Genomic DNA, 24,128 nt, shown 5'->3' on the forward strand with positions numbered 1-24,128 from the left:
TGGTGATGGAGGCCTTTCTCCTCCAAACCAGGACCACATGTATGCACCTCCTGTTCAGCCAGCAGTTCTGAGGTGATCGTGGCGGGTAGAAAACTCACATGCAGTCAGGCTTCCAGAGATATCTTTATTCATGCCCTAACCAACATGTGTGGCCTGTAACATAACCATTTACGCTGAATTCCTATTCAGCCCTGCATTGTACGTTGTCCTTCAGAGATCTCCTCCTGCTTCTTCCTCCATCCTGCATCCATGCAAATCCCCTCTTTTGCCCCTAAGGTCAAACCTTTTGTAACCTTCCCAAAAACTCTCCCAGAAATGGGAGGGTCTTTCTTGTAGGTAAGGCTACACCAAGAATGGGGGGATGGGGCTACACAGTTGACAATAATATTAAAATGGCTTCACAGTTACAGTGCTACTACATCATTCTTCCACCATTTCGCCATGTTCCTTTTTTCTCTTAGTCTGTTTAGTTACCACTTATATAGATTGTTTGGAATTTCTACTCGTTGGTAAAATGAAGCAGGAATATTTCTCATGAAAATACTTTTCATGATTATTTTATTCCTTTAATAAACTTTTTTTTCCCTTCTTTTTGGCGAGGGAGGCACATCAACCATTGTTCAGAAGTTACCCCTGGCTATACACTCAGGAATTAGTCCTGGCAGGGCTTATGGAGACCCTATGAGATGTCAGGGATCCAACGTGGATCAGCCTCATGCAGGCAAATGTCCTCTCCATTGTTCTTTCACTCTAGACCCTAGTGAAGAGAAAGAGAGGAGAAAGAGAGAAGAGAATGAGAGTGAGTCTTGAGGGAGTAGGGAAGGGGACTGGAGTTGGGGGACAGATTGGGTCACATCCAGGGTCTACTACTGCCTCTTTGCTCAGGGATCATTCCTGGTGGTGCGTGTCTTGGGGATTAGGTACAGTTTCAAGAATTAACTGTATTGATAGCATCAAACCAAGTGCCTTAACCTTCCATGCTCTCTCTCTCTCTCTCTCTCTCTGGCTTACCATCTTGTATAAATAACTTTTTCAGTGAAATTTTATTTATAGAAAAAAATCCCTGAAACCGAACCCTGGAATAAGTGTGAGCTAGTTTCTTAAGTCAGCTGGTTACATACTATTAAAAACCTACTTTTGGGGACCAGAGCAATAGCATAGCGGTAGGGCATTGGTGTTGCCTTGCATGCAGATGACCCAGGATGGACCTGAGTTTAATCCCCAGCATCCCATATATTCCCCTGAGCTGTCCAGGAGTGATTTCTAAGCGCAGAGCCAGGAATAACCCCTTATCGCCACTGGGTGTGGCCCCAAAACTAAAACAAAACAAAACAAAGCAAAACACTTTTTTATTTTAAATCAGTAACTTGTAGTTCATCAAATGTAGAAAACTTCAACTGGTATTTGTACATTTCTGTTTGTTCTGCTTTTTTTGTTTTAGGATCATACTTGATAGTGCTCAGGAGTTGCATAGATTCTCCTAGGAACTTTTTTTCCTTCTTCTTAAGTTTTCTCAACAGGTCAAATCAGTCTGCCACCTCGTGATCCCATGAATACAGAGCCAGGAGTAAGCTCTGAGTATGGCTAAGTTCCTGCTAATGAATAGAATAATAATACCTAACTACTACATTTATTGCATAGATTCTCCTAGGAACTTTTTTTTCCTTTTTAAATTTTCTCAACAGGTCTTTTTGGGATTAATTCAATAAGGAAATATATTTAGGAACTTAAAATAGCTTGGGCAATCTGTTGAAACTGTAGAACTTTGGTTTAAAGTAATTCAAAATAAATTTTTATTTCTGAGATGAAAAATACCATATTCTTTCCATATATATAGTATAGTAGCTTATTAGTTACACTTTTATGAAATTTTGGTTGCAAAGGTGTTCAAGTATATCATTAAAATTGAAGTTTCTCAATATATTTTATTAAAAGCAATCATGTTCTATTAATATTTTAGACAAATAGAGAACTTTTGCAAAAATTAGAAAACAAACTAAGGGACTATCATGAATTCAAGTTAGCTGACTCTCTAGACTAATGGGAGTAATTTTCTGATTTTGTTCAGATTATTCTGATCTTTCAGAGTTTGCCCTATTCAGGTAACCAGCTCTTTGGTTAATAGGATAGAACTTAGATTGTTTTATAATGGACCATACTAGTTGGTGCTTAGGACCTGCTCCTGGCTCTTTATTCACGGTAATCCTGGCTGTAATTGAGGGATTTCCGGTGATGGGAACTGAATTGGGGTTGGCATCTTGCAGGACAAGTGCCTTGAACTAACTCTGTACTGTCTTTCCAACCCAGGCATTGAACTTCAGTCTTAGCTTATGAGCCGAGCCTCACACAGCAGGAAAGCTAACTCACAAAGCTTATGACTTAAATATGTCAAATAATTTGAGAGACCCTTTCTTTTTTTTTTCTTTTTTCTTTAGATGGACCAGCTTTTGGGGAATGTGATTGAAATGTGGGTTGACCGTATGGATAACATTACCCAGCCCGAAAGAAGAAAACTTTCAGCTTTGGCTTTGCTTTCTCTTCTACCATCTGATAATAGGTAAATAAATTGTTGGCTTTTAGTGTTGGCTTGGCAGTTTAATAAGGTTAAGTTGTGGATTTGGGCCATTTTTTGTCAGGGAATATAGGATGTGGCATTGTTGTGATTCATGCAGAAAAGGGAATCTGCCCATACCCATTCTGCAACAGTGGTATCAGCCAAACTAGACAACCTGGGAAGTGTTGGTGCTGTTATTTTCTTTGGACCTTGGTAGAGGTGTTGGGCCTTTTTACTGCCATGAAGTTGGTGGGGTGGTTGGGTTTTCTGATAATGGGATGGTTTTGAGTTTCTTGGCTCATCCCCATTCCAAAAGAATCCCAGAGCTTTCAGCTTCATAGTTTGGTCCCACCTGAAGTGTCAGCTGCTCATATTATTTGAATGCATTCGAGAAGCTTGGGCTATTTATGGTAGAGGGTCTAAAGTGTGGCGCTGGGCTGCAGTGGGTCATACAGAACGGAGAATCTGACCCCACCCATTCTGAGAATTCTGTGGAGGTATCAGTCCAAACTGAACTACCTGGGAAGAGTTGATGGTTATTATTTTCTTTTGGCTTGGGGTATTACTAATTTTAAGAGCATAAAACCAAACTTAAGACTTGATATTGTTATAATAAAAACAATAATAACAATAACAGCAATATGTCAGAATATTTTTTGGTACATTGAGCCCAATGATAAATGAGTTAAATAAATCCAGAAAGAAATCCTTTCTTTTCTCTTTTTGTGTTGGGGCACAATCAGTGGTGCTCAGAAATGACTGACTCTTTGCTCAGTAACTATTCCTGACAGCGTTCAAGGGGTTATGTATGGTAGTGGGAATTGAACCCTGATTAATTGCATACAAAGCAAGTACTCACCACCCACTATACTCTCTCTGACCCAGAAATCATCCTTAGCTTTAACTAAGGATTTATTTCTAGCGAGTTAACTTTTATTCAGAACGTGGGTAAATTGTTCCAGAGAAGTAGCTCATTTAGGTTAGACCACACTCCTAATATGCAGAAGACCTCCAGTTCATTCTTAAGCTCTGATGACTCTTCAAGGTTTAAGTTTATGATAGGAATAATGGAGTTTATATGTAGTAAAATTTTGTAAAAATCTTTTGGATAGTAGTGAGTTCATGTCATTTTTAGGGTTCCAAGAAAATGGTAATTGCAATTTAAAGACTGATTTGCCTTTCAGTTTTTGGTGTTTTGGCTGCACTTGACAGTGTTACGAGACCAGGTAGTGTTGGAAATGAACTAGACCTTCAGCACACATAGCACGTGCTCCAGCTTGTGCTTTAGCACTTTAGCTATCTCATTAGACATGATTTAATTTGATAAAGTCTGTAAGGATTACAGATTAAAGAAGCATAGTTTGATATGGAAAATGTAATATTTTGAAAAATAGCAAAAAAGGCTGATAAGCAAAAAATGAGGGGGGGGAGGAAGATTGCACTAAAAGTTTGCTATACATAGTCATTGGCTCATGACTTAACTTAGGAATGTTCTAATCAAGGGCCAGCGTGGTGGCGCTAGAGGTAAGGTGTCTGCCTTGCCAGCGCTAGCCTAGGGTGGACCACGGTTCGATCCCCTGGCATCCCATATGGTACCCCCAAGCCAGGGGTGGCTTCTGAGCACATAGCCAGGAGTAACCACTGAGTGTCACCGGGTGTAGGCCAAAAACCAAAAACCAAAAAAAAAAAAAAAAAGGAATGTTCTAATCAAATGCTTTAGTACAGTGGTCTTTAACTGCCATTCCACTTACTGGTGCCAGTCCATTGAAAAGATGAAAACCACTGAACTGTAATCTTGGTCATAAATGCTGGTCTATAGACTGTTGTGCAGGACAGGTTCTGTTATACAAGCATAAAAAGCCTGGAGAAGGCTGTTCTAGTGGAAGTTGACCACTACAACATATCTTATTCCTGTTAAAAACAGTAGATCAGGAAAATAATGTTGATGATAATTTCTTGAGCCTGATTATTTTGCGAAATTATCATTTCTTCTAACTTATTTTAATGTTCTTTTTCAAATTAGAAATAACTCTCCTGGGCCCGGAGAGATAGCACAGCGGCGTTTGCCTTGCAAGCAGCCAATCCAGGACCAAAGGTGGTTGGTTCGAATCCCGGTGTCCCATATGGTCCCCCGTGCCTGCCAGGAGCTATTTCTGAGCAGACAGCCAGGAGTAACCCCTGAGCAACGCCAGGTGTGACCCAAAAACCAAAAAAGAAAGGAAAGAAATAACTCTCCTAAAGTATTTCCCCCTCAACCACAGTATTAGGAACTTTTTGTTGCAGATGAATGAATATTTGTCCTGAGGACTTCCCTGTACATTGTAGGATATTTGCAACATCCCTGGTTTCTACCACTAGATGGCAATAGAACCTCCTGTCTCCACTTGGGACTGCTGTCCTAGAGTGACCTTTAGGCTACTGTTTAAGTTTTAGCTAACTCACAACTTTCTGGTTTCAGAAATTTGACAGAGATTGTCCAGAGATTATGTGTGTGACATTGATATCAGTTTTCTCAACTTTCAAATGTGGGGTGAGATACCAACCAACACTTTTGGTTACTTTGAGGAAAGTTGGAGAATGTATATCTGTTGCCTGTTAAGGTGGAGGATGCGGGCCCAGAGAGATAGCACAGCGGTGTTTCCCTTGCAAGCAGCCGATCCATGACCTAAGGTGGTTGGTTCGAATCCCGGTGTCCCATATGGTCCCCCGTGCCTGCCAGGAGCTATTTCTGAGCAGACAGCCAGGACTAACCCCTGAGCACCGCTGGGTGTGGCCCAAAAACCAAAAAAAAAAAAAAAAAAAGTGGAGGATGCATATGATCACTTACTAAATGATACATATTACTCTCAGTCATTAGTTCTAGCTTCTGTCAGTAAGAACTGTCACTATGTAGCAAAGATTCTGACTGAATATATGAAAATTTTTACTTAGACTTCCCTGAGGCTCCTCTTTACTTAGACATCCTACCAGACATTCCAGGTAATCAGAGTTCATAATCTTTTTAAAATTCTTACAAATTACAAATATAAGTATGTACATTGACAGATGAGACTGAAATGTCTTCAAGCTGACTTCAGTCTAGAGCTAGCTATGTTTCACATTGATGGTGAGAGTTACTTAATGCACCCTATGTCCTCAATATGTATTACTTTATTTAAAGACTATGGATCAAATTGTTCACATAGTTGATCATAATATATTTGTTTCCAGATAAGTGAGAACAAAATTACTAGAAAGCTGAAAGTGGGGGGAGAAGAAATAAAGTGTATAGCAGCAAGAAAATATGTGAAAATTATTGTATCTTGCAATGAGGCCATTAAATTATTGTCAGAATGTTTAGTAAGCTCCTATAGCTAGTTGATCAGTCTGCTACTTCTCTTGTTTCTGAATGTAAAGTGCATTCAAATACACATTGGTGTCTAAATTGATGTGTTTCTTGCTGTAATAGTAATACAAATAGAAACAGTAATAGAAAATTTGAGATTGTCATGCAGAAGTGTAGTTCAGCTCTAAGCAACATTTGGTGTGGTTTTAGTTGTCAGGGCTTCCAGAAGAAGGTAGGTGGTGTGGGGAAGGATGTTACACTTTCTTCAAGAAAAGTCCCAATGATGTCAGTCCAAGTACCGGCATACTTGGATTTTTGGTTAGATTGCTGTCTCTACAGAGAGCTGTAGATGAGTGGTGAAGCAGGGCCAATAATTCAAGAGATGATTGTGGGTGATGGGTGCAGCAGATGTGGCTTCAGCAGCGCAGGGACTTGGCCTTCCCTTTTCTCCCAAGATTTGCAAACTTTCAGCTGCATAGTCATTGTACCCACAATTTTTCACAACTTGATTTATATCTCTTTATAGAGTGAATCTATGGAACTGGTCTAATATAGACATGGTGACTGCATCTGTGGGCATGGTTTTGGCTGCCAGTGTTTCTGGAAGTACGAGAAGTCAAGGAATGGGGCACAAGAAGGGTGTCTGCACTCACTTTAAAAAACTCTGGTGATGTTAGTCCAAATACCAGCATACTTGGAAGTTTGGTCAGATTGGTGTCTCTGTAGAGAGCTAACTTTTGAGAGAGATAATATCTACCAGCAGCTATTCCATATGCATACACTGACTTGGTGTTCATTTTTCATCAGGTTAATATGGTTTTCTTTATTTCTTCTTTCAGAGATTGTCAGATAATTTTACCTAAGGAAAAAACTTTTATTGATTTCTCATGTATTTGTTAAATGTGGTATTTAAAATTATTATTGAATGTATAGCTGAACAACTCCATTATGTTACTCTTTTATAACATTCATCTGCAATAGACCCCTTAACTCCCCAAATCTATTGTAGATCAAGGAAAAATGTTTAGCATAGAGGCTGTAGGCTGAAAGGAAAATGGGCACACACAGACTTCTTCTTGAGGTTGTCAAGAGTGCCCTTCCTCTTTCTGCTGATTTCTCAGACATCAGATCAAAATTTCAATTAATAAAACCACTTGTACTGGATAGTGTGTCTTGAAATCCAGGCAATTTTTTAAATTGTATGATGCAATAACAAGTCAGTGGGACATGCTTCATTCCATATGTTGGTGAAATACTAACCAAATTTGGGGTTTGTCTTGGTTTTGAGCACATCTGATGCTCAGGTCTTACTCTTGGCACTGCACTCAATGGTCTTCCCTGTGGGTGCTTCAAGGTACCATAAGTGGTGGCAGGCATTGAATCAGGGTTATCCTTATGCAAGGCACACATGCCTTAACCTCTATGATATTTTTGTGGCCCTGGCTTACATTTTTTTTTTGTATGCCCCATTTCAAATTATGAATCTGTTTATTTTAGAATTTCTTAAAAATTTAAAACATAATTGCTAATACAAACCATTCTTTGTATGTAAATCCATCATAATTGGCTTATTTACTGTAAATAATACAGATAGCATATGTTTAAAATATGGTAACAGAATATTCTCTTGTTTTAGGTATTCTTTTACTTGTAGAATTTGCTGTGTGTTTTCTTTTGTTTTTGTTTTTGTTTGTTTGGTTTTGGGCCACACCTGGTGATGCTCAGGGGTTACTCTTGGCTATGTGCTCAGAAATTGCTCCTGGCTTGGGGGACCATATAGGACGCTGAGGGATCGAACCGTGGTCCCTCCTAGGTTAGCACATGCAATGCAAGTGCCTTACCACTTGCACCATTGCTTGGCCCTTTGTTTTTGTTTTTTGAAAGCAACACTCAGAGTGTTCAGGACTTACTCATGGCTCTGGGATGACTCCTGGCAGTGCTTGGGGGATCATATCCAGGGATCAAGTCCAACTAGCTGTGTGCAAAGCAAGTTACTTACCCACTGTATTATATCTCAACCCCATATTTTTGTATGTTAAAAAACCAACAGTGGGCCAGAGCAGAGGCGCAGCGGTAAGGTGTTTGCCTTGCACATGGCCCCTCCCAAAACAACAACAATGTACAGATATCTAAAGCATTAGATTATTTTAAAACAAGGACAATATAAAAAAAACATTCAGGGAGAAAAATGTATAAAGAAATTGAAAAAACTGGGCTGGAGAGATAGCATGGAGGTAGGGCATTTTCCTTGCATGCAGAAGGACGATGGTTTGAATCTCGGCGTCCCATATGGTCCCCTGAGCTGCCAGGAGCGACTTCTGAGGGTAAAGCTGGGAGTAACCCTGAGTGCTACTGGGTGTGACCCCCCTCAAAAAAAAAAGTATATTGAAAAGTCATTTTTCTGGAAATAAAAGGAGGGAGGGGTGCATTTAGGAGAAAGTATGTTCAGAAGTGAAAATAAGTAGGAATCAAAAAAAGACTATGTAAAACCCAACTATGAAGGACTTTGTAAATCACAATGGCTTCAATAAAATTAAATTAAAAAGAAAAAGAATATATAGAAACGTTGAAATAATTTTTCGTTTTCCTTTTGGGGCCACACAAAGTGGTATTCTGGGATTCTGGCCCTGCACTTCAGGGCCTGCACTCCTGAAAGGCTTGGTGGAAACCATCCAGGAGTTCCTAGGATCGAACCTGAATTGGCTGCATGCAAGTCAAATACCCTACTGCTGTACTATTGCTCCAACCCTATTCAATTCATTTGATGTATACCAGAACAGGAGCCAAATGCCTAATTTAGGTTGGGGAAAATTAATATGCATTGGAGAACATATGAAGAATTAATTAAGCATGTTGCAGGATTTAAAGCTCATCAGAGTTAAAATGACCCAAATACTATGAATTGCTTTGGAATGTGTTTGTAATCAAAGCACAAAGAAAATGTACACTATAATAAATGTAATGGGAATTGGGTAAATTTGAATTCTAGAATCTAGTCTTTACTAGATTCTAAAAGCTAGGTCTTAGGAAGACTTACTCTCCTAGTAAGTCTTGACTAGTCTTTACTACTAATGATGTAACCATACAAAGTTAGATATAGAGGTATCTCATCTCCCCTCCCCCCCTTTTAAAGTGTTGGTTTCTGTGGTTTAGTAGTAATTGATTGGGAGAGCAGCAATCCCTAGAATAGAATAGAGGGCTGAACTCTACATTTCTGGATATCAAAGTTTTACTTGCTATCAACTTATAAACTTCAATATATTATTTAGATTGGGTAGAGTTTACCAAGTGGTGCTTAGAAGCTTGGGTCCCACCTCATTCTTGGCAACCAGGCTTGAGATTCAATACAAGATCTGGACCTGGGGATGTGCCGCTGAGCCCTTTCACATTGGAGATTCATAGATCACACCTGAGGGGTGTTTGGGAGTCGAGGGCTGCATTCAGTGATGCTTGGATTCCATGACTACACACCACAATGCTCAGGAAACCATGTGGTTCTGAGATCTGCTCCAGTCAGGTGCATGATATGTATTCTCTCTAACCCCTGTTAAATTAGTTTTGTTGTTTATTGTGATCACATTATTCCCCCTCAGTTTTTACAGTATTAAAAATTGGCAAAAAAAAAAAAATTGGAGATTTGGGCCCGAGAGATAGCATGGAGGTAAGGCATTTGCCTTGCATGCAGAAGGATGGTGGTTCAAATCCCAGCATCCCATATGGTCCCCCGTGCCTGCCAGGGGCGATTTCTGAGTGTAGAGCTGGGTGTGACCCAAAGACACACCTGAGTGACCTGAGTGCTGCTGGGTGTGACCCAAAGACAAAAGAAGTATTGGAGATTTATTCTACTTTGTCACTCTTTTGGTGATGTTTTGGAAAATTCTTATTTGTAAGATCTAATAAAAATGATCTTTCTGAGGCCGGAGAAATAGCACAGGAGTAGGACATTTGCCTTGCATGTGGCTGACCCAGGTCAGAAGGTGGTTCAAATCCCAGCATCCCATATTGTCCCCCGAGCCTGCCAGGATCTCTGAGTGCAGAGCCAGGAGGAACCTTGAGTCCTGCCGAATGTGACCCAAGCATTTAAAAAATAATTTTTTGTTTGGATATTTTTGGAACACGGGGAAATTGTTGCTCTGATAATTTTGTAGTTTTTTTTCTTTAAATTTTGATTTCACTGAATCTTTTTTTATGAATATTTCCAAACTCTAAAGAAGGAAAAAGTTTTCCTAGATTCTCTTGAGTCTGTGGCTCGAATGAAAATTAAACTTGTGAAAACAAAAAATTAGCAAGAGAAAGCATAAACTTTTAGTGTGTTTTACATGACATGTGGTCTTTCATAAGGAAATGAAGTCCCCCCAAAATTGCAAAGTCTGTTTTTTATGACCTGTGTAAAGAAGAGTAGAAAAAAATACAATAGAGCAAGATGTATACGGGGTGTAGTAATGGTAGAGATATTTAGGTCTAGATTCTTTATAGCATTTTCTGTGTCTCCAGAGAAAAAGGATGTTCTTTTTTCCTGGCGTGGGCAGGGCATCTGTCCCATGAGGATTTTTATCACCTGCTTCTTTTTCTTTGGGGGGAGGGTTGGGGTCACACCCAGCGGCGCTCAGGGGTTACTCCTGCCTCTGCACTCAGAAATCGCTCCTGGTAGGCTCAGGGACCATATGGGACACTGGGAATTGAACCTCCATCCATCCTGGGTTGGCTGCTTACAAGGCAAATGCCCCATCATTGTATTAGTGCTTCAGCACATACATGCTTCTTCTTGAAGTTGTCAAGAGTGCCCTTCCTCTTTCTGCTGATTTCTCAGACTTCAGATCAAAATTCCAATTAATAAAACCACTTGTACTGGATAGTGTGCCTTGAAATCTAGGCAATTCTTGAAATTGTATGATGCAATAACAAGTCAATGGGACATGCTTTATTCCATATGTTGGTGAAATACTAACCAAATGAACTTTGAAATGTTTCTTCTAATTGGTATAATTTTTGGTGCTTGTCTCACCCCCCCCCCATGGGGGTAATTTTCCAGTGTCTTTGGTGATAAAATGTCAGTAAAGTAATAGCCGATCAAAAGGGTATCTGTGATCATTGTCAATCATATTGATTAAGATATTAACCAGTGTGCCATTATTGAAGAAGTTTAGCAGAAGTCCCCTAAGAAGATGCCTTGTTTAAATCTCCCATTTCAAAAGGCTGACAAGTGACTGTCCTTGCTGTGAAAAATCAGCTGCAGGACATGAACATTAGCAAAGCAGGTAGGTACTTACATTGGGACATGGTCGACCCTGGCATCCTAAGCACTACCAGGAATAATTACTGAGTACAGGGCCAGGAATAAACCCCTGAGCATTGCTCGATGTGCCTTAGAAACTGAAGAAAAAGAAAATCAGTGTGTCGAGATTCTAGACATCCTTTTGTTGTATTAAATAATTAAAGATGGTGGTGGATGGCGATGGATGGTGAAGGGATGGAGGCCTTTGTCCTTAGGCCCCGGCCACGTGGCTTCATCCCCCATCAACCGGCAGGTCTGGGGTTCAGGAAAGCCACGGGTATTGAACTCACTCACAGGCAGGCATCAGGAAGCATCAGCTTTATTCATACCCTATCCACCACATGTGTGTGGCCTACATCATAACCTTTCAAGCACTCAGCCATTCTTATCTAGCCCTGAATCTTAATTCCTTCCAGCCATCTCCCTTTGGTCAAAGACCAAAAGAGGCAAAGATCCTAATCACCTGGGTCAAAGGCTTTATGTAACCTTCCAAGACCACTCCCAGAATGGGAGCGGTCTTGCAGGTAAGGTTACACCTAATATCCAGTTCCCAAGACCCCTCCCAGAAAAGGGCGGGTCTCAGGTAGGTACACCTAAATCCAGGGTGGAGTTACATCCTTTTACTGTTCCATCTTCATTATCAGTTCCTAGAACTGGCCTACAAAACTTTGCTTCACATATTTGGCCTTGCAATATCTATCCTCTCCATTTGCTGCCCAGGTTTCCAGGATAAATTTTTTTGTTTGTTTGTTTTGGGCCACACCTGGAGTTGCTCAGGGGTTACTCCTGGCTATGTGCTTAGAAATCGCTCCTGCCTTGGAATGTTGGGGATCGAACCAAAGTCTGTCCTGGGTCAGCCGCGTGCAAGGCACATGCCCTACTGCTGCGCTATTGCTCCTTCCCCCTCCCCCTATAGTATTTTAAGCAATTTTTAAAAAATCTCAAACATAGCTAACCAATATTGTATTAGATGTATTTAGACTGTATATTATCGTGTCAGTATAGTCTCAAGGAAACTATACATACATGCACCATTAGCAATATTTTAAAATATTTTTTGGAAGTATACATGCTTGAATTTGTATTTATCTATTTCAGCTTGGGGACTTTCAGTACTTTAAGGCAATACATTTATTTAAGGTTTTTTTTGTTTGTTTGTTTGTTTTTGGGTCAGACCTGGCAGCGCTCAGGGATTATTCCTGGCTCTATGCTCAGAAATCATTCCTGGCAGGCTCGGGGACCATATGGGATGCCGGGATTTGAACCACCGACCTTCTGCATGAAAGGCAATGCCTTACCTCCATGTTATTTCTCTGGCCCCTAGGGTTTTATTTTTTAGAAAATGTATTTTTAGAAAATATCTTCCTCTTGCTGAAAAACATTTGTCTTGTAAAGCATTTTCTGTTGTCAAGTTTCTATTTTTTTAGATTTTGCCTGGAAATGGCTCACATATTTCTAAAATAATTGTCTTGTTATCTTGATTTGAAATAAAGCTGCCCCATTATCAAGAGTTATAAAATGCATTATATATTATTATTCATTTTAAGCTTATTGTTAATGTTTTAGTAGTTTTGATATACTTATAATTAGAAAATTTAAACAATCAGATTTTGGAAAATAAATGACTAAAATGTAATCCAAGCAACTGCTTAGATTAAGATTCTTAAAATTTTATATACAAATAAAATTATTTTCTAAATACAAATAAAATTATTTTCTAAATAATTCAAACTAATTTGAGTGTTTTTTATGGTGTAAAGACTTTAAAGTGCCTTTTTTATTTTCCCAACTTTCTCACCAAATACATTGTCAATAATTTGTAAACAGGCTAGTGTCAATTTACCACTCACTTCAATGCATTATATTGAAGTATATTAATAAAAGACTATCTTAGTTTTATTTTTTGAATTTAAAAATTATATTAATCACATATATTTTAACTTTGTTTTCCCACCCCATATTTTTATACTTAGCTGTTGTTGATATTTGCTTATTCTTTTTTTTTTTTTTTTTTTTTCTGGTTTTTGGGTCATTCCCGGCAGCTCTCAGGGGTTACTCCTGGCTCTATGCTCAGACATCACTCAGGGGATCATATGTGATGCCGGGATTCGAACCACCATCCTTCTGCATGAAAGGCAAATGCCTTGCCTCCATGCTCCATGCTATCTCTCTGGCCCCGTATTTGCTTATTCTTAATATTTAAATATTTCATATATTTTTAACAGGTACACTTATTTTTTAAAAAATCAATGATATTTTGATGTTATGCATTAGGAAAATGGAAATTAACTGCATTTTGAGAAAATATTTTTCTGAGATTTCTTTAAAACAATACTTTTGAAACACAGATAAAATTACTTCCTGTCAGTTTCCTGTATCCATGGCAACCTCTGTTTTGCACTCTGACTGTGGAGGAACCAATGTGAAGAGTGGTGTTTCCTGAGCAAACTGTGACTTAAAAAGAAAAAAACGGTAGATGGGTGGAGGTCAACAGTACCACAGAAAGAGATGGAGTTTAGGAGTGTCGCTCTTCAGATTTAGAAAGAAAATCTTTACTTGAATCAGCCGAGGGCTAATAATTTGAATTTCCTGTTCTTGGTAAGATTATTTATTTCAATCTAAATCTTCAGCTAAAACAAACTGGTCTTGTGAAAAACTTTAGGAAGTTTAATCTGTAATGAGTTAGTATTTTCATAAATTATGAATGTTATTTAATGGATAAGGAAGGGGCTCTGCATCAATAAAGGGACATATATCCAAAGGCTGTGTCATTCCTAGATTTTCTTTGGTCACTTTTGATACTGTGATTTGCTTTATTTTTAAATTAACTTAGCAAACATTTTATTTTTGTTATTAAACTTGAGCTATTTCTTTTGTCAAACAGTGGTTTAATGGTTCTAGAATATACCCAAACTCTAATATGGTCATTGAGGCACAGTTTGATAACTAATACTATTGACTGATCCTAATGAAAATAGTATACAGAAATGGAGCATACTAACACTTACATTTTTAGAACTTGTTTATAATCTCAGTTTTTAATTATTTTTTATTTTAATTTTCTTTTTGTAGTTATGCCATGAGCAGAAAACCCAAAAACAGGGTTATTCCATGAACTACATTTTTCTCTGTCCTGCCTACAATTGTTTCTATATGCTATCTGTAATTCAATATTATGTCATAAAAAAATACTTGTGTGTTTTCTATTCACCAGCTCTGCACTGAAAGACAAAATTACTGGTCCTAATTTAGACTTTTCAAGTACTTCTAAGAATTTTCCTGAATGTGTAGTTTTTTGTATTAGAGTAGAATAATATATTTCATAAGTCAAGGTGAATTAAGAGGTACTATTTTCTTTTCTCATATTTGTTTAATTTTAGCATTGAGTGTGTATGTCCAGAAGCCATCTTTTGAGGCAGCTATATTTTCTATGTCTAAATGATTATTTTATTAAAGCATTTGGATCCTGGGGTCTTGATGATATTTAAGTGTACATAATTAATATGTACAGTCCAACATATTTTTTATACAAGATGAAAATTAAATATTTAGTTTCAGTTCTATACTTTATTCTACAAAGGAATTGTTGATTCAGAATCTTGGAGAATTATACACCTTTGTTGGCATGATTGCTTTTCAGATTCCTGATTTATCTAAATTGTTGAGGATATCAGATTCATACTTTCATCCTGGAAATCTGAATCATATGTTTCTAGAAACCAATGATTTCATGTACCATCAAGACTTTCTTTGTCTCAGAATCATAGTGAAGTTATATACAGCCTTTGCATTTAAAAGTTTGTCAGCTAGGGGCTGGAGCGGTGGCATAGCGGTAAGGCTTGCATGCACTAGCCTAGGACGGACCACGGTTCGATCACCCGGCGTCACATATGGCCCCCAAGCCAAGAGCGATTTCTGAATGCATAGCTAGGAGTAACCTCTGAATGTCACCAGGTGTGGCCTCAAATCCCCCCCCCCCAAAAAAAAAAGATTTGTCATCTAGAAGTGCCTTTTGAAAAATTCAAGTATGAAAAATATTTGGAAGGAATGTCATAGAGTTAACAGTGTATTAAACATTTAGTCTATCTAGTCTTGTCACAGTGTTTTATAAAATTCTGAAACATTTAGTTGTTAAAGAATATAATTTACTTTGAGCTGAGTAGAAACAATACTCAGCATCAATAATAATGACTTTGAAAACATGGGAACATCTTTGAAGATTCTTAATCTGTCATTTAATAATCTTACAGACTTACATCCCAGGGCCCTTAAGCCATTGTCTTCATTGACTCATCTTCAGGCAAATTCTATTCCTTGGAAATGTAACTGCAGAGTATTGGGCCTTCGAGACTGGCTAGCATCCTCAGACTTTACTTTAAACATCTGTTGTCAGAATCTCCTGCCTATGTGCGGCAGATCGTTACATTATATTAAGTGGACTGACCTTACAAATTGTGTTACATCTTCAACAAATATATCCAGAGATTGGTTTGTAAAATCTCTTCACATTCTTCACAAGACCACTGAATTAATGATGGCCTGGCACAAAGTAACCACAAATGGGAACCATTTGGAAAACGCTGAGAGCATTACTTTCTGGAATCATGTTCGCACTTCACCTGCCAGTACGTTTTCTGAAGAGGATACCTTTAGTAATCCATTAGAAACTACTGCAGTGTTACCTGTGCAAATACAGCTTACGTCTTCTGTTAACTTGAACTTGGAAAAAACCAGTGCTTTACCAATTGATGCCACACCAGTGTCAGGGAAAACATCTCTTATTTGCACACAAGAAGTTGAAAAATTGAATGAGGCTTTTGACATTTTGTTGGCTTTTTTCATCTTAGCTTGTGTTCTAATCATTTTTTTGATCTACAAAATTGTTCAATTTAAACAAAAACTAAAGGCTCCAGAAAACTCAGGGGAAAATAGACTTGAATACTACAGCTTTTATCAGTCAGCAAGGTATAATGTAACTGCCTCAGTCTATAATACTGGCTCGGGTTCTCTAGAAAGCCCTGCTTTGGAACAAATTGGGCTCCACAAACAAATTGTTCCTGAAAGTGAGGCACAGGTCATACTCTTTGAACATTCTGCTTTGTAATTCAGCTAAATCTTAGCTATAAGGGATTTCAAAAAACATGAATATAAGAAAACTAAAGTCTCCTTAGAGAATCATAAAATTTATTTGAAAATGCAGTGAATGGTGTGGGCTCAGTAGTAATAAAATGTTTAAAAATAATTTGTGAATAGTGTATTCATTCAGAAAATATTTGATAAGCATTGTTATTAGGCAATAATAAAAGATGGTGTCTTTGTACAAACAACTCTACTAGATATTTCACTTAATCACACTTAACACTTAAAATGGGTTATAAGATAGTACTATCTATATTTTACAGATAAGAAAATCTCATTACAACAGTTTAAGAAACTTTCTGATTCTCACAACTTGAGACACTTTTAAGTCTACTCAGTTTCAGAGTGCCTACTTTGAATTTCATACTGTTCTGTTGCTTAGTATGGTCCTGGCATTATAATTGTGAGATCTAGAGGGAGACTCAGGGCCTTTGCAGAGTATAATAAGGACTTCAGTTGAAGGTGCTGTCAGGTAGAACATGGAAAGCAAGGAGATGAGTCTAGGAGCAAAACATTAAAATTGGGTCATAAAGGAATGAGTAAAAATTAGTGCAGCCCAGAGAGCAAAGAGATAGGTTAGAACTAAATTATTAGAAATTTTAGTTTTGGAAACAAAAAGTTCAGTATAGCTGGATTTTGAATTTTGAGTGATATGTGCAGATAGAGGGAAATGCCAGATGACCTAAGGTTTTGTAATTTTATGTAATTTCGAGGGGTCATTGGAGGATATTTAGAATTTAGCTGAGAGGCTGGAGAGATAGCATAGAGTTAGGGCATTTGCCTTGCACTTGGCTGACCCAGGATGGACCTGGGTTTGATTCCTGGCATCCTATATAGTCCCCTAAACCTGCTACTGAGTGCAGAGCCAGGAGTAACCCCAGAATGCTGCTGGGTGTGACCCCAAAACAAACAAACAAAAAAATCCTTAGCTGACAAAATTTGTCCTTTAGAAATTACCCTCTTGTAAGAAGCAGCAGTATGTCTTGAGATAGAATTAGTTGGTTATGATTAAACACTTCTTTGGGGGGAGTGGGTTGTGGCTTTGGAGCTCAGTGGCAATTCCTGACATAGTACTCAGGAGTGATCCACTGGTTGAGACTGTATGTGGAGCTTGGATTCAAACCAGGACATCTAGGACAGCTGCAAGGGAGGGAAACACCTTTAACCCCTCTATTATCTCTGTTGCTTTTTGATACTCTGTGAAAAGGAAGTGGGAAAATGGAGATACATAGAAACAAAAATAATGAATTCATAGTTATATATATTGTGTTTGAGATTTATTTTGACTATAAGTATCAAGCATATATTACTGGCAGGTTCTTTCTGGCAAAGGTCAATTTTACTTTTAAATCAAAAAAATTAAATTACTGAGATAGAGTTAAAAAATTGTTGTTAGTTGAGTTTCAGTCGTACAGTGTTTCAACACCCATCTTTTAACCATTGTTTATTTTTTGCCACCAGTTTTCCCAGTTTACCTACCATATAGGTTAATGTTTTTTATTCTACCTCTTCATTCCCCTGCTAGGTTGGTAATCTCAGTTTTGTAATCCATAGTCAAGGATTTGCCATCTTCCTAGACTATCTATTCCCTTTTGTTTTCTCTTTATACCATCCATGAATGAGATTATTACTTTATACTTCTCCCTCTCACTTACTTAACATGTTACCCTCCTGGTTCATTGAACTTGCAGCCTACAACTGCAGTTTAATTTGTTCTTACAACTGCATTATATTTCATTTTATATATATGTATATATACACACATTTATGCTACAGTTTCTTTATTCATTTACCATGTCATTGGGCATTTGGATAATTTCCATATCTTATCTATTTTACTGACACTGCAGTAAACAAAGGTGTTCCTACATCTTTTTTGGATTAATGCTTTTCTGTTTTGGAGATAAATGTCAAGAAGTGGAATCATATGAAAGCTTTATACTGCCCCCCCCCCTTTTGAGAAATCTTCATACTATTCCATAAGACTGAACTAGATGACAGGGAGTTTGTTTTTTAACTTATGGGAGTTCTTATAGGTTAATCACCAGTTTTAAAGTAGGAGAGTCACAATTAGGTTTTTCTAACAAGCACTCTGGTGTGAACTGTGGAGCCAAAAATAGAAGTGTTCTTCTCAGGCTGCCAAGAGTGATCCTTGAGCATAGCTGGGTCATATCCACCACCCTATCCCCTCAAAAAAAAAACCACTGTAATTACTGGACCGGAGCAATGTCTTCCATTATTTTCATTTCTCTTTTTCCAAGTTTTTCTTTGCTTCTCCTTTCTTAGAGTCCATTGTTGCAGTCTAAATCTATGGTCCTACCTTTTTATTTGAGACAGTTTCCTCTTTTTTGATCTTGAGGTCTATTCCTTACATTTTGGGGAACTTAATAGATACTCTAAAATGAGCTTTTCCCAAACTATGTATGAATTACCTTTTGGATTTCTGTTCCCTCTTCCCCCAACTTGATATTTGCTACTTTATCTATGGAACCAGTGTCGCACTGGTTGTGACCAGGAGAGTGTACAGCAAGTCAGGTATTTTGCTAGCATGAGGCTAACCCAGGTTTGAACCCCAACATCACATGGTCCCCTTATTACCACCAGGATTGATTTCTGAGTGCAAGACAAGAGTAGACCTTTGATTATTGCCAGGTGAGGCCACAAAACAAAACAAAAAAACTACCAAAAGAATTACTGAGTCACTTCCATCAGGTTTGTTTCAGTTCCCAATGAAAGAGCTAGGAGGGAGCAGGGGAAGGAAAGAAGGGGCGCGGAGAACCCAGTGATCACATGGCAGTTTTTCCGGTGCTGATTGCCCGACTGATTTATAAGTCTGAACAAACTGAGGCAAGAACAATAGTGTTTATTCCTGAATAGCACTGCACAGACTGAGCAGAGGTCAGACCTGCACCCCCTGGCTTATGTCCTTTTTTTTTTTTTTTTTTTTTTGCTTCTCTGAATATCATCTATTCCTTATTCTCTCTCTCTCTCCCCCCCCCTCTGTTTTTATTGAAGGAAATTTAGAGAAATGGGAGGGGAAAAAAAGACCATGAGCATCTCCTGAGGTAAAAAAAAGGCCTACTCTTGGGGCCGGCAAGGTGGCGCTAGAGGTAAGGTGTCTGCCTTGCAAGCGCTAGCCAAGGAAGGACCGCGAGTCGATCCCCTGGCATCCCATATGCCCCCCCCCCCCAAGCCAGGGGCAATTTCTGAGCGCTTAGCCAGGAGTAACCCCTGAGCATCAAACTGGTGTGGCCCAACAAACCAAAAAAAAAGTGGGGGGACATACTCTTAATTTCTTTGATTTTTCTTTTGATAGTTATTTACTAGTTCTGTTAAATTTGCTTTAAATGACAGGCTCCTGACCTATTCATCAGGTTCTTCTCAGAAATCTAGCAGGCTTTGTTTGGTTTCAACAATACCATGAAAACAGTCTTAAATTTTATGAAAAGTATTTGTTTTTGATGAGAATTGTGCAATCAGAAGTTTATTCTATATGTTTGATAGTTTGATGATCAAAATTTCTTCTCAGTCTCGATGGCTTAAGCTTATAACACTATATGCCTGAGTTGAGACCTCACACCCAGTTATCTTTGTCTGTATCATTTAGTAATTCAGCATGTTTCTAATTACTTTTTTCTAGTTATGGCAAAGATTAATTTCTCATCATAGAACATGTTCTTGTGCTAGCAGTACTGACATAGATCTGTGTGATCATTTGAAAGAAAATCTATAATTAAATTTGTGGTTTGTCAAATAACATAATTTTTATCTTACTGTCTTTTAACTCCCATATAATTAAGTATTCACCCACATAGCTGAACATTGCAATACTCAGATAATCAGATACATGGTAGGAAATTTTATTATCAGTCTTTTCTTGAAAAAATATAGAAATCAGAAATCCCATTGCTTTTTTTTTTTCCTGTTTTTCCTAGAATATATGGGGATGATGCATGGAGTTGATGTGAGTAGAGAAAGCAGCTACTTTTATGCCTTATCTCTAGGCCCAGGGAAGAGCACTTGATACTGGTCCAGAGATCTTTCTTTTTGCGCTATTGGATAGTTGCCTAAAAGATGGCTGCGTTGTTTTTTGTTTTTAAATTCAGGTCTTCTGCCTTAGCATGCTATGTTGAGTTAGAGATGAATTTCTTTTTCTGCACTGGGGAAAGGAAAATGAGTTACAAGATTTCAGCCCACCAATTCAGCCTATGCTTTATATACAAGGAGAAATGAGCCAACTTCAGTAGGACTTAACAATCAGTGGCTAAACTTAAAAACATAATATGTGGGACCCAGAGTTTGATCCCTGGAACCACATGCCCCCTATGTCCAGGGGTGAGGGGCCATGTGGTGGCCCTCACAATGATAACAGGGAGAAAAATAGTTTTTTTTTGTCTTCTACATTTTTTTTCCCTAAGGATATTTCAGTGAACCAGATAAGACAGTGATTCTTTCATGAGGTATGTGTGTGCTTGTGTGTGTGTCCGTGTCCGTGTCCGGCCACCCCCACCCCCTAAGACCGTGTCCTCATCCTCATCCGTCCTCCAATAAGGTGTTGTATGAAGATTGGAATATATCAAAATGATAACCTTTTAGGATAATTTTTTGGGTTTTTTGGTTTTGGTTTTGGTTTTGGGTTTTGAGTAACCCAGTGTCACTTGGGTTACTTCTGGCTCAGAGGACTATTTGGGATGCTGGGGATCAAATCCAGGTTCATCCTGGGTCAGCCACATGCAAGGCAAATGCCCTACTGCAGAGCTACCACACCGGCCCCATATTCGTTATTTGTTTTCCTATGTGGTGATGCACTTCTTCAATATAGGGTCTTGTTAGAATGTATTAACAAAAGATTTTAATTTACAAATGGAAGTGACTTGGGAACACTTACTGAACAGTAAAACAGTCAAATTATGTATCTGTGCAGTTTAGAAACAGTATATTTCTTTTAAAAGGCCCTAAAGCAAGAGTTAAAATGTTTTATCAGTTTATATTTATATACTTATATAATTTATTATATATTTATATATCATTTAAATTTATCAATTTCAAGTTTAAATGAGGTATTTTAGTATACTCATAGTGAGCATTAACCTATTTACATTTTGACATTAGAGCATGTAGTTTTGACAAATGTGCATGATATGTAACTACTGCTTATCTCAGAATATGAAATATTTTATTGCTTCAAAAAGTTTCCTTGGAGCCGGAGAGATAGCATGAAGGTAAGAGCATTTGCCTTGCATGCAGAAGGTTGGTGGTTCAAATCCTGGCATCCAATATGGTCCCTGAGCCTGCCAGGAGCGATTTCTGAGCGTAGAGCCAGGAGTAACCCTGAGTACTGCCAGGTGTGACCCAAAAACAAAAACAAAAAGTTTTCTTTAACTTTGCCTGTCAACTACCAAGTAATTTTCCTTGTTCAGAAAAAAATACAAATTTGGTAGCTCTTTAAGTGTATTTTATCTGTCAACATAATTTCTTTTTAAGATTTATTGAAGTTTTTATTGTTGATATTTTTTGGTGTTTGGATCATACCTGGTGGTACACAGGCAGGCGTGGATACTCCTAGCTCTGCTCTCAGAAATCACTCCTGGCAGGTTTGGGAGACCATATTGGATAATGGAGATTGAACCCAGAATCCCAGAATTGAACTGTGTGCAAGGCAAAGGCCCTGTTCACTGTATTGCTCCAGCCTCAGTATCCAAGATTTTACATGTATCTGTTGGAATTTACTGCTGGCTTCTATTCTGGTAACTTGTGTCTTATCTCTTTTAATTCATTCAGTTAGTGATGGACATTTGAGTCATGTGCCATTTTGGATTATTATAAATAAATATAAATACACATATAAAATAAACATAAATGCACCATAAGTGATCACACATAGTTCTTAGAATGTGCGCTTTAATCTTGGTCAAATAACCTAAAATAAGATTGCTTACTTGTGTGGAGTTTTTTGTTTTGTTTGTTTGTTTTGGATTTTGGGTCACACCCAGTAGGCTCAGGGGTTACTCCTGGCTCTATGCTCAGAAATCACTCCTTGCAGGCTCAGAGGACCATATAGATGCTGGGATTCGAACCACCATCCTCCTGCATGCAAGGCAAACACCTTACCTCCATGCTATCTCTCCGGCCCCTGTGTAGAGTATTTTAACTTAATAAAATACTGCTTATATGGTTTGAAAAGTAAAATGTCCTCTTTATTTTTTGGTTTTGGGGTCACATCAGTGGTGCTCAGCAGTTACTTCTGATTCTGCAAGAGTAAAGGAGAAAGCCCAGGTGTGGCCCACATAAAAACAAACAAATCATATTGTGATTTTAATGTTTATTTTTCTGATGACTAATGGTGTTAGACATCTTTTTAGGTACTCATACGCTGTCTTCATTAGCAAGGTGTTAAAATTTTTGCCCATTTTAAAATTGCTGTTTGCTTAAAACACTTAAAGAAATTTTCACATCTTTCTGCGCTCTCCCTCCTTCCTTTCCTCCCTCCCTCCCCCATGCTCTTCCTCCCTCTTTCTTAGTTTACTCCTCTTTCTTTGCTCAGGGATCATTCCTGGCATGTTTTGGAGATCATGTGCGATGCTGAGTATCAAACCAAGTTCATCTGTGTGCAAGACAAATGTACTATTTCTCCAGCCCCCCAGTTTATATATATTTTATATTCATGTACTTCATCAATTATGTTTTATAGATATTTTCCCCAAGTCTAAGCTGTGTCTTTTTGGTGACAGTGTTTTCAGAAGAGTGATTTTTATTTTTATTTTTATTTTATATTATTTAAACACTGTGGTTACTGATTGTTCATAATACAGGTTTTTTCCCCACAGATAAAGTTGTTCATGATTGAGTTACAGTCATACAGGGTACAGCAGCCTTCACAAGTGCACATTTCCCATCACTGATGTCCCCAGTTTCTCTCTCCCTCCTAGATGGCCCCTTTCTTCCTGTGTCTGAGGCATACTTTTATCTTCTTCTTCTTCTCTCTCTCTCTCTCTCTCTCTCTCTCTCTCTCTCTCTCTCTCTCTCTCTCTCTCTCTCTCTCTCTCCCCCCCCCTCCCCCCTCTCCTCTTTTAGACACTTTGGTTTGCAGTACAGTACACATTTCCCTCCACTAGTTATTCAGTTTTTGTCTGACCTACTCTCTCCTGCCTGCCTTTGGGGCAGGCATTTTAAGAAGTTTTTTTTTAAACCACAACATATTTACTTTTTTTGTTTGTTTTTTTGTTTTTGGGCCACACCCGGTGACGGTCAGGGGTTACTCCTGGCTATGCTCTCAGAAGTCGCTCCTGGCTTGGGGGATCGAACCGCAATCCGTCCTAGGCTAGTGCAGGCTAGGCAGGCACCTTACCTCTAGTGCCACCACGCCGGCCCCCTTATTTACTTTTAAGATTGAAATTTAAGCACAAAACATATTAAAGCAGAGAAAATTAAATTATTTTTTTTACCTGGTCTATTCTTCTAGTAGCTAGACACACTAGTAATCTAGTGAAGTATATTGTTATATATTCAAAATAAAATCCTACTTTTTAAAAATTGAGGGTTTCCTTGATATTTTCGAACTAAACGTTCTCTTCATGTTGGAAAGGATAATTGGGGTTACAAAAAGAAATACCTGCTGAAATTCTCACTTTAACTTTTATTTTTCTCTTTTTTCATTCCAGTGTTATCCAAGATAAATTCTGTGGGATTATAAACATCGCTGTGGAGGGTCTACATGATGTTATGACAGAAGACCCTGAAACAAGAACTTACAGAGAGTAGGTAGATCATTAAAATTACTTGTGACTTGGACATGAGAGGGGGTAAATGAATGCATTTTACATAATTTTTGATCA

General features: G+C 38.2%; 2 protein-coding genes across 2 annotated transcripts in view; both read left to right on the forward strand.

Annotated features, from left to right (window-relative positions):
• The window catches only part of IPO11 (importin 11), a 192,584-nt gene that overhangs the window by 128,904 nt on the left and 39,552 nt on the right, over positions 1–24,128 (forward strand). Inside the window, 2 exon segments of the mRNA XM_049768835.1 lie at positions 2,436–2,557; positions 23,955–24,050. Of these exon segments, the coding sequence (XP_049624792.1) occupies positions 2,436–2,557; positions 23,955–24,050 (218 nt within the window).
• LRRC70 (leucine rich repeat containing 70) lies at positions 11,661–16,258 on the forward strand. The gene is given in 5 exon segments (XM_049768181.1): positions 11,661–11,678; positions 14,735–14,886; positions 15,268–15,278; positions 15,281–15,320; positions 15,322–16,258. Coding segments are annotated over 5 exon segments (1,158 nt in total).

Source organism: Suncus etruscus, chromosome 2 (assembly GCF_024139225.1).
Source record: "Suncus etruscus isolate mSunEtr1 chromosome 2, mSunEtr1.pri.cur, whole genome shotgun sequence".
Classification (NCBI taxonomy): domain Eukaryota; kingdom Metazoa; phylum Chordata; class Mammalia; order Eulipotyphla; family Soricidae; genus Suncus; species Suncus etruscus.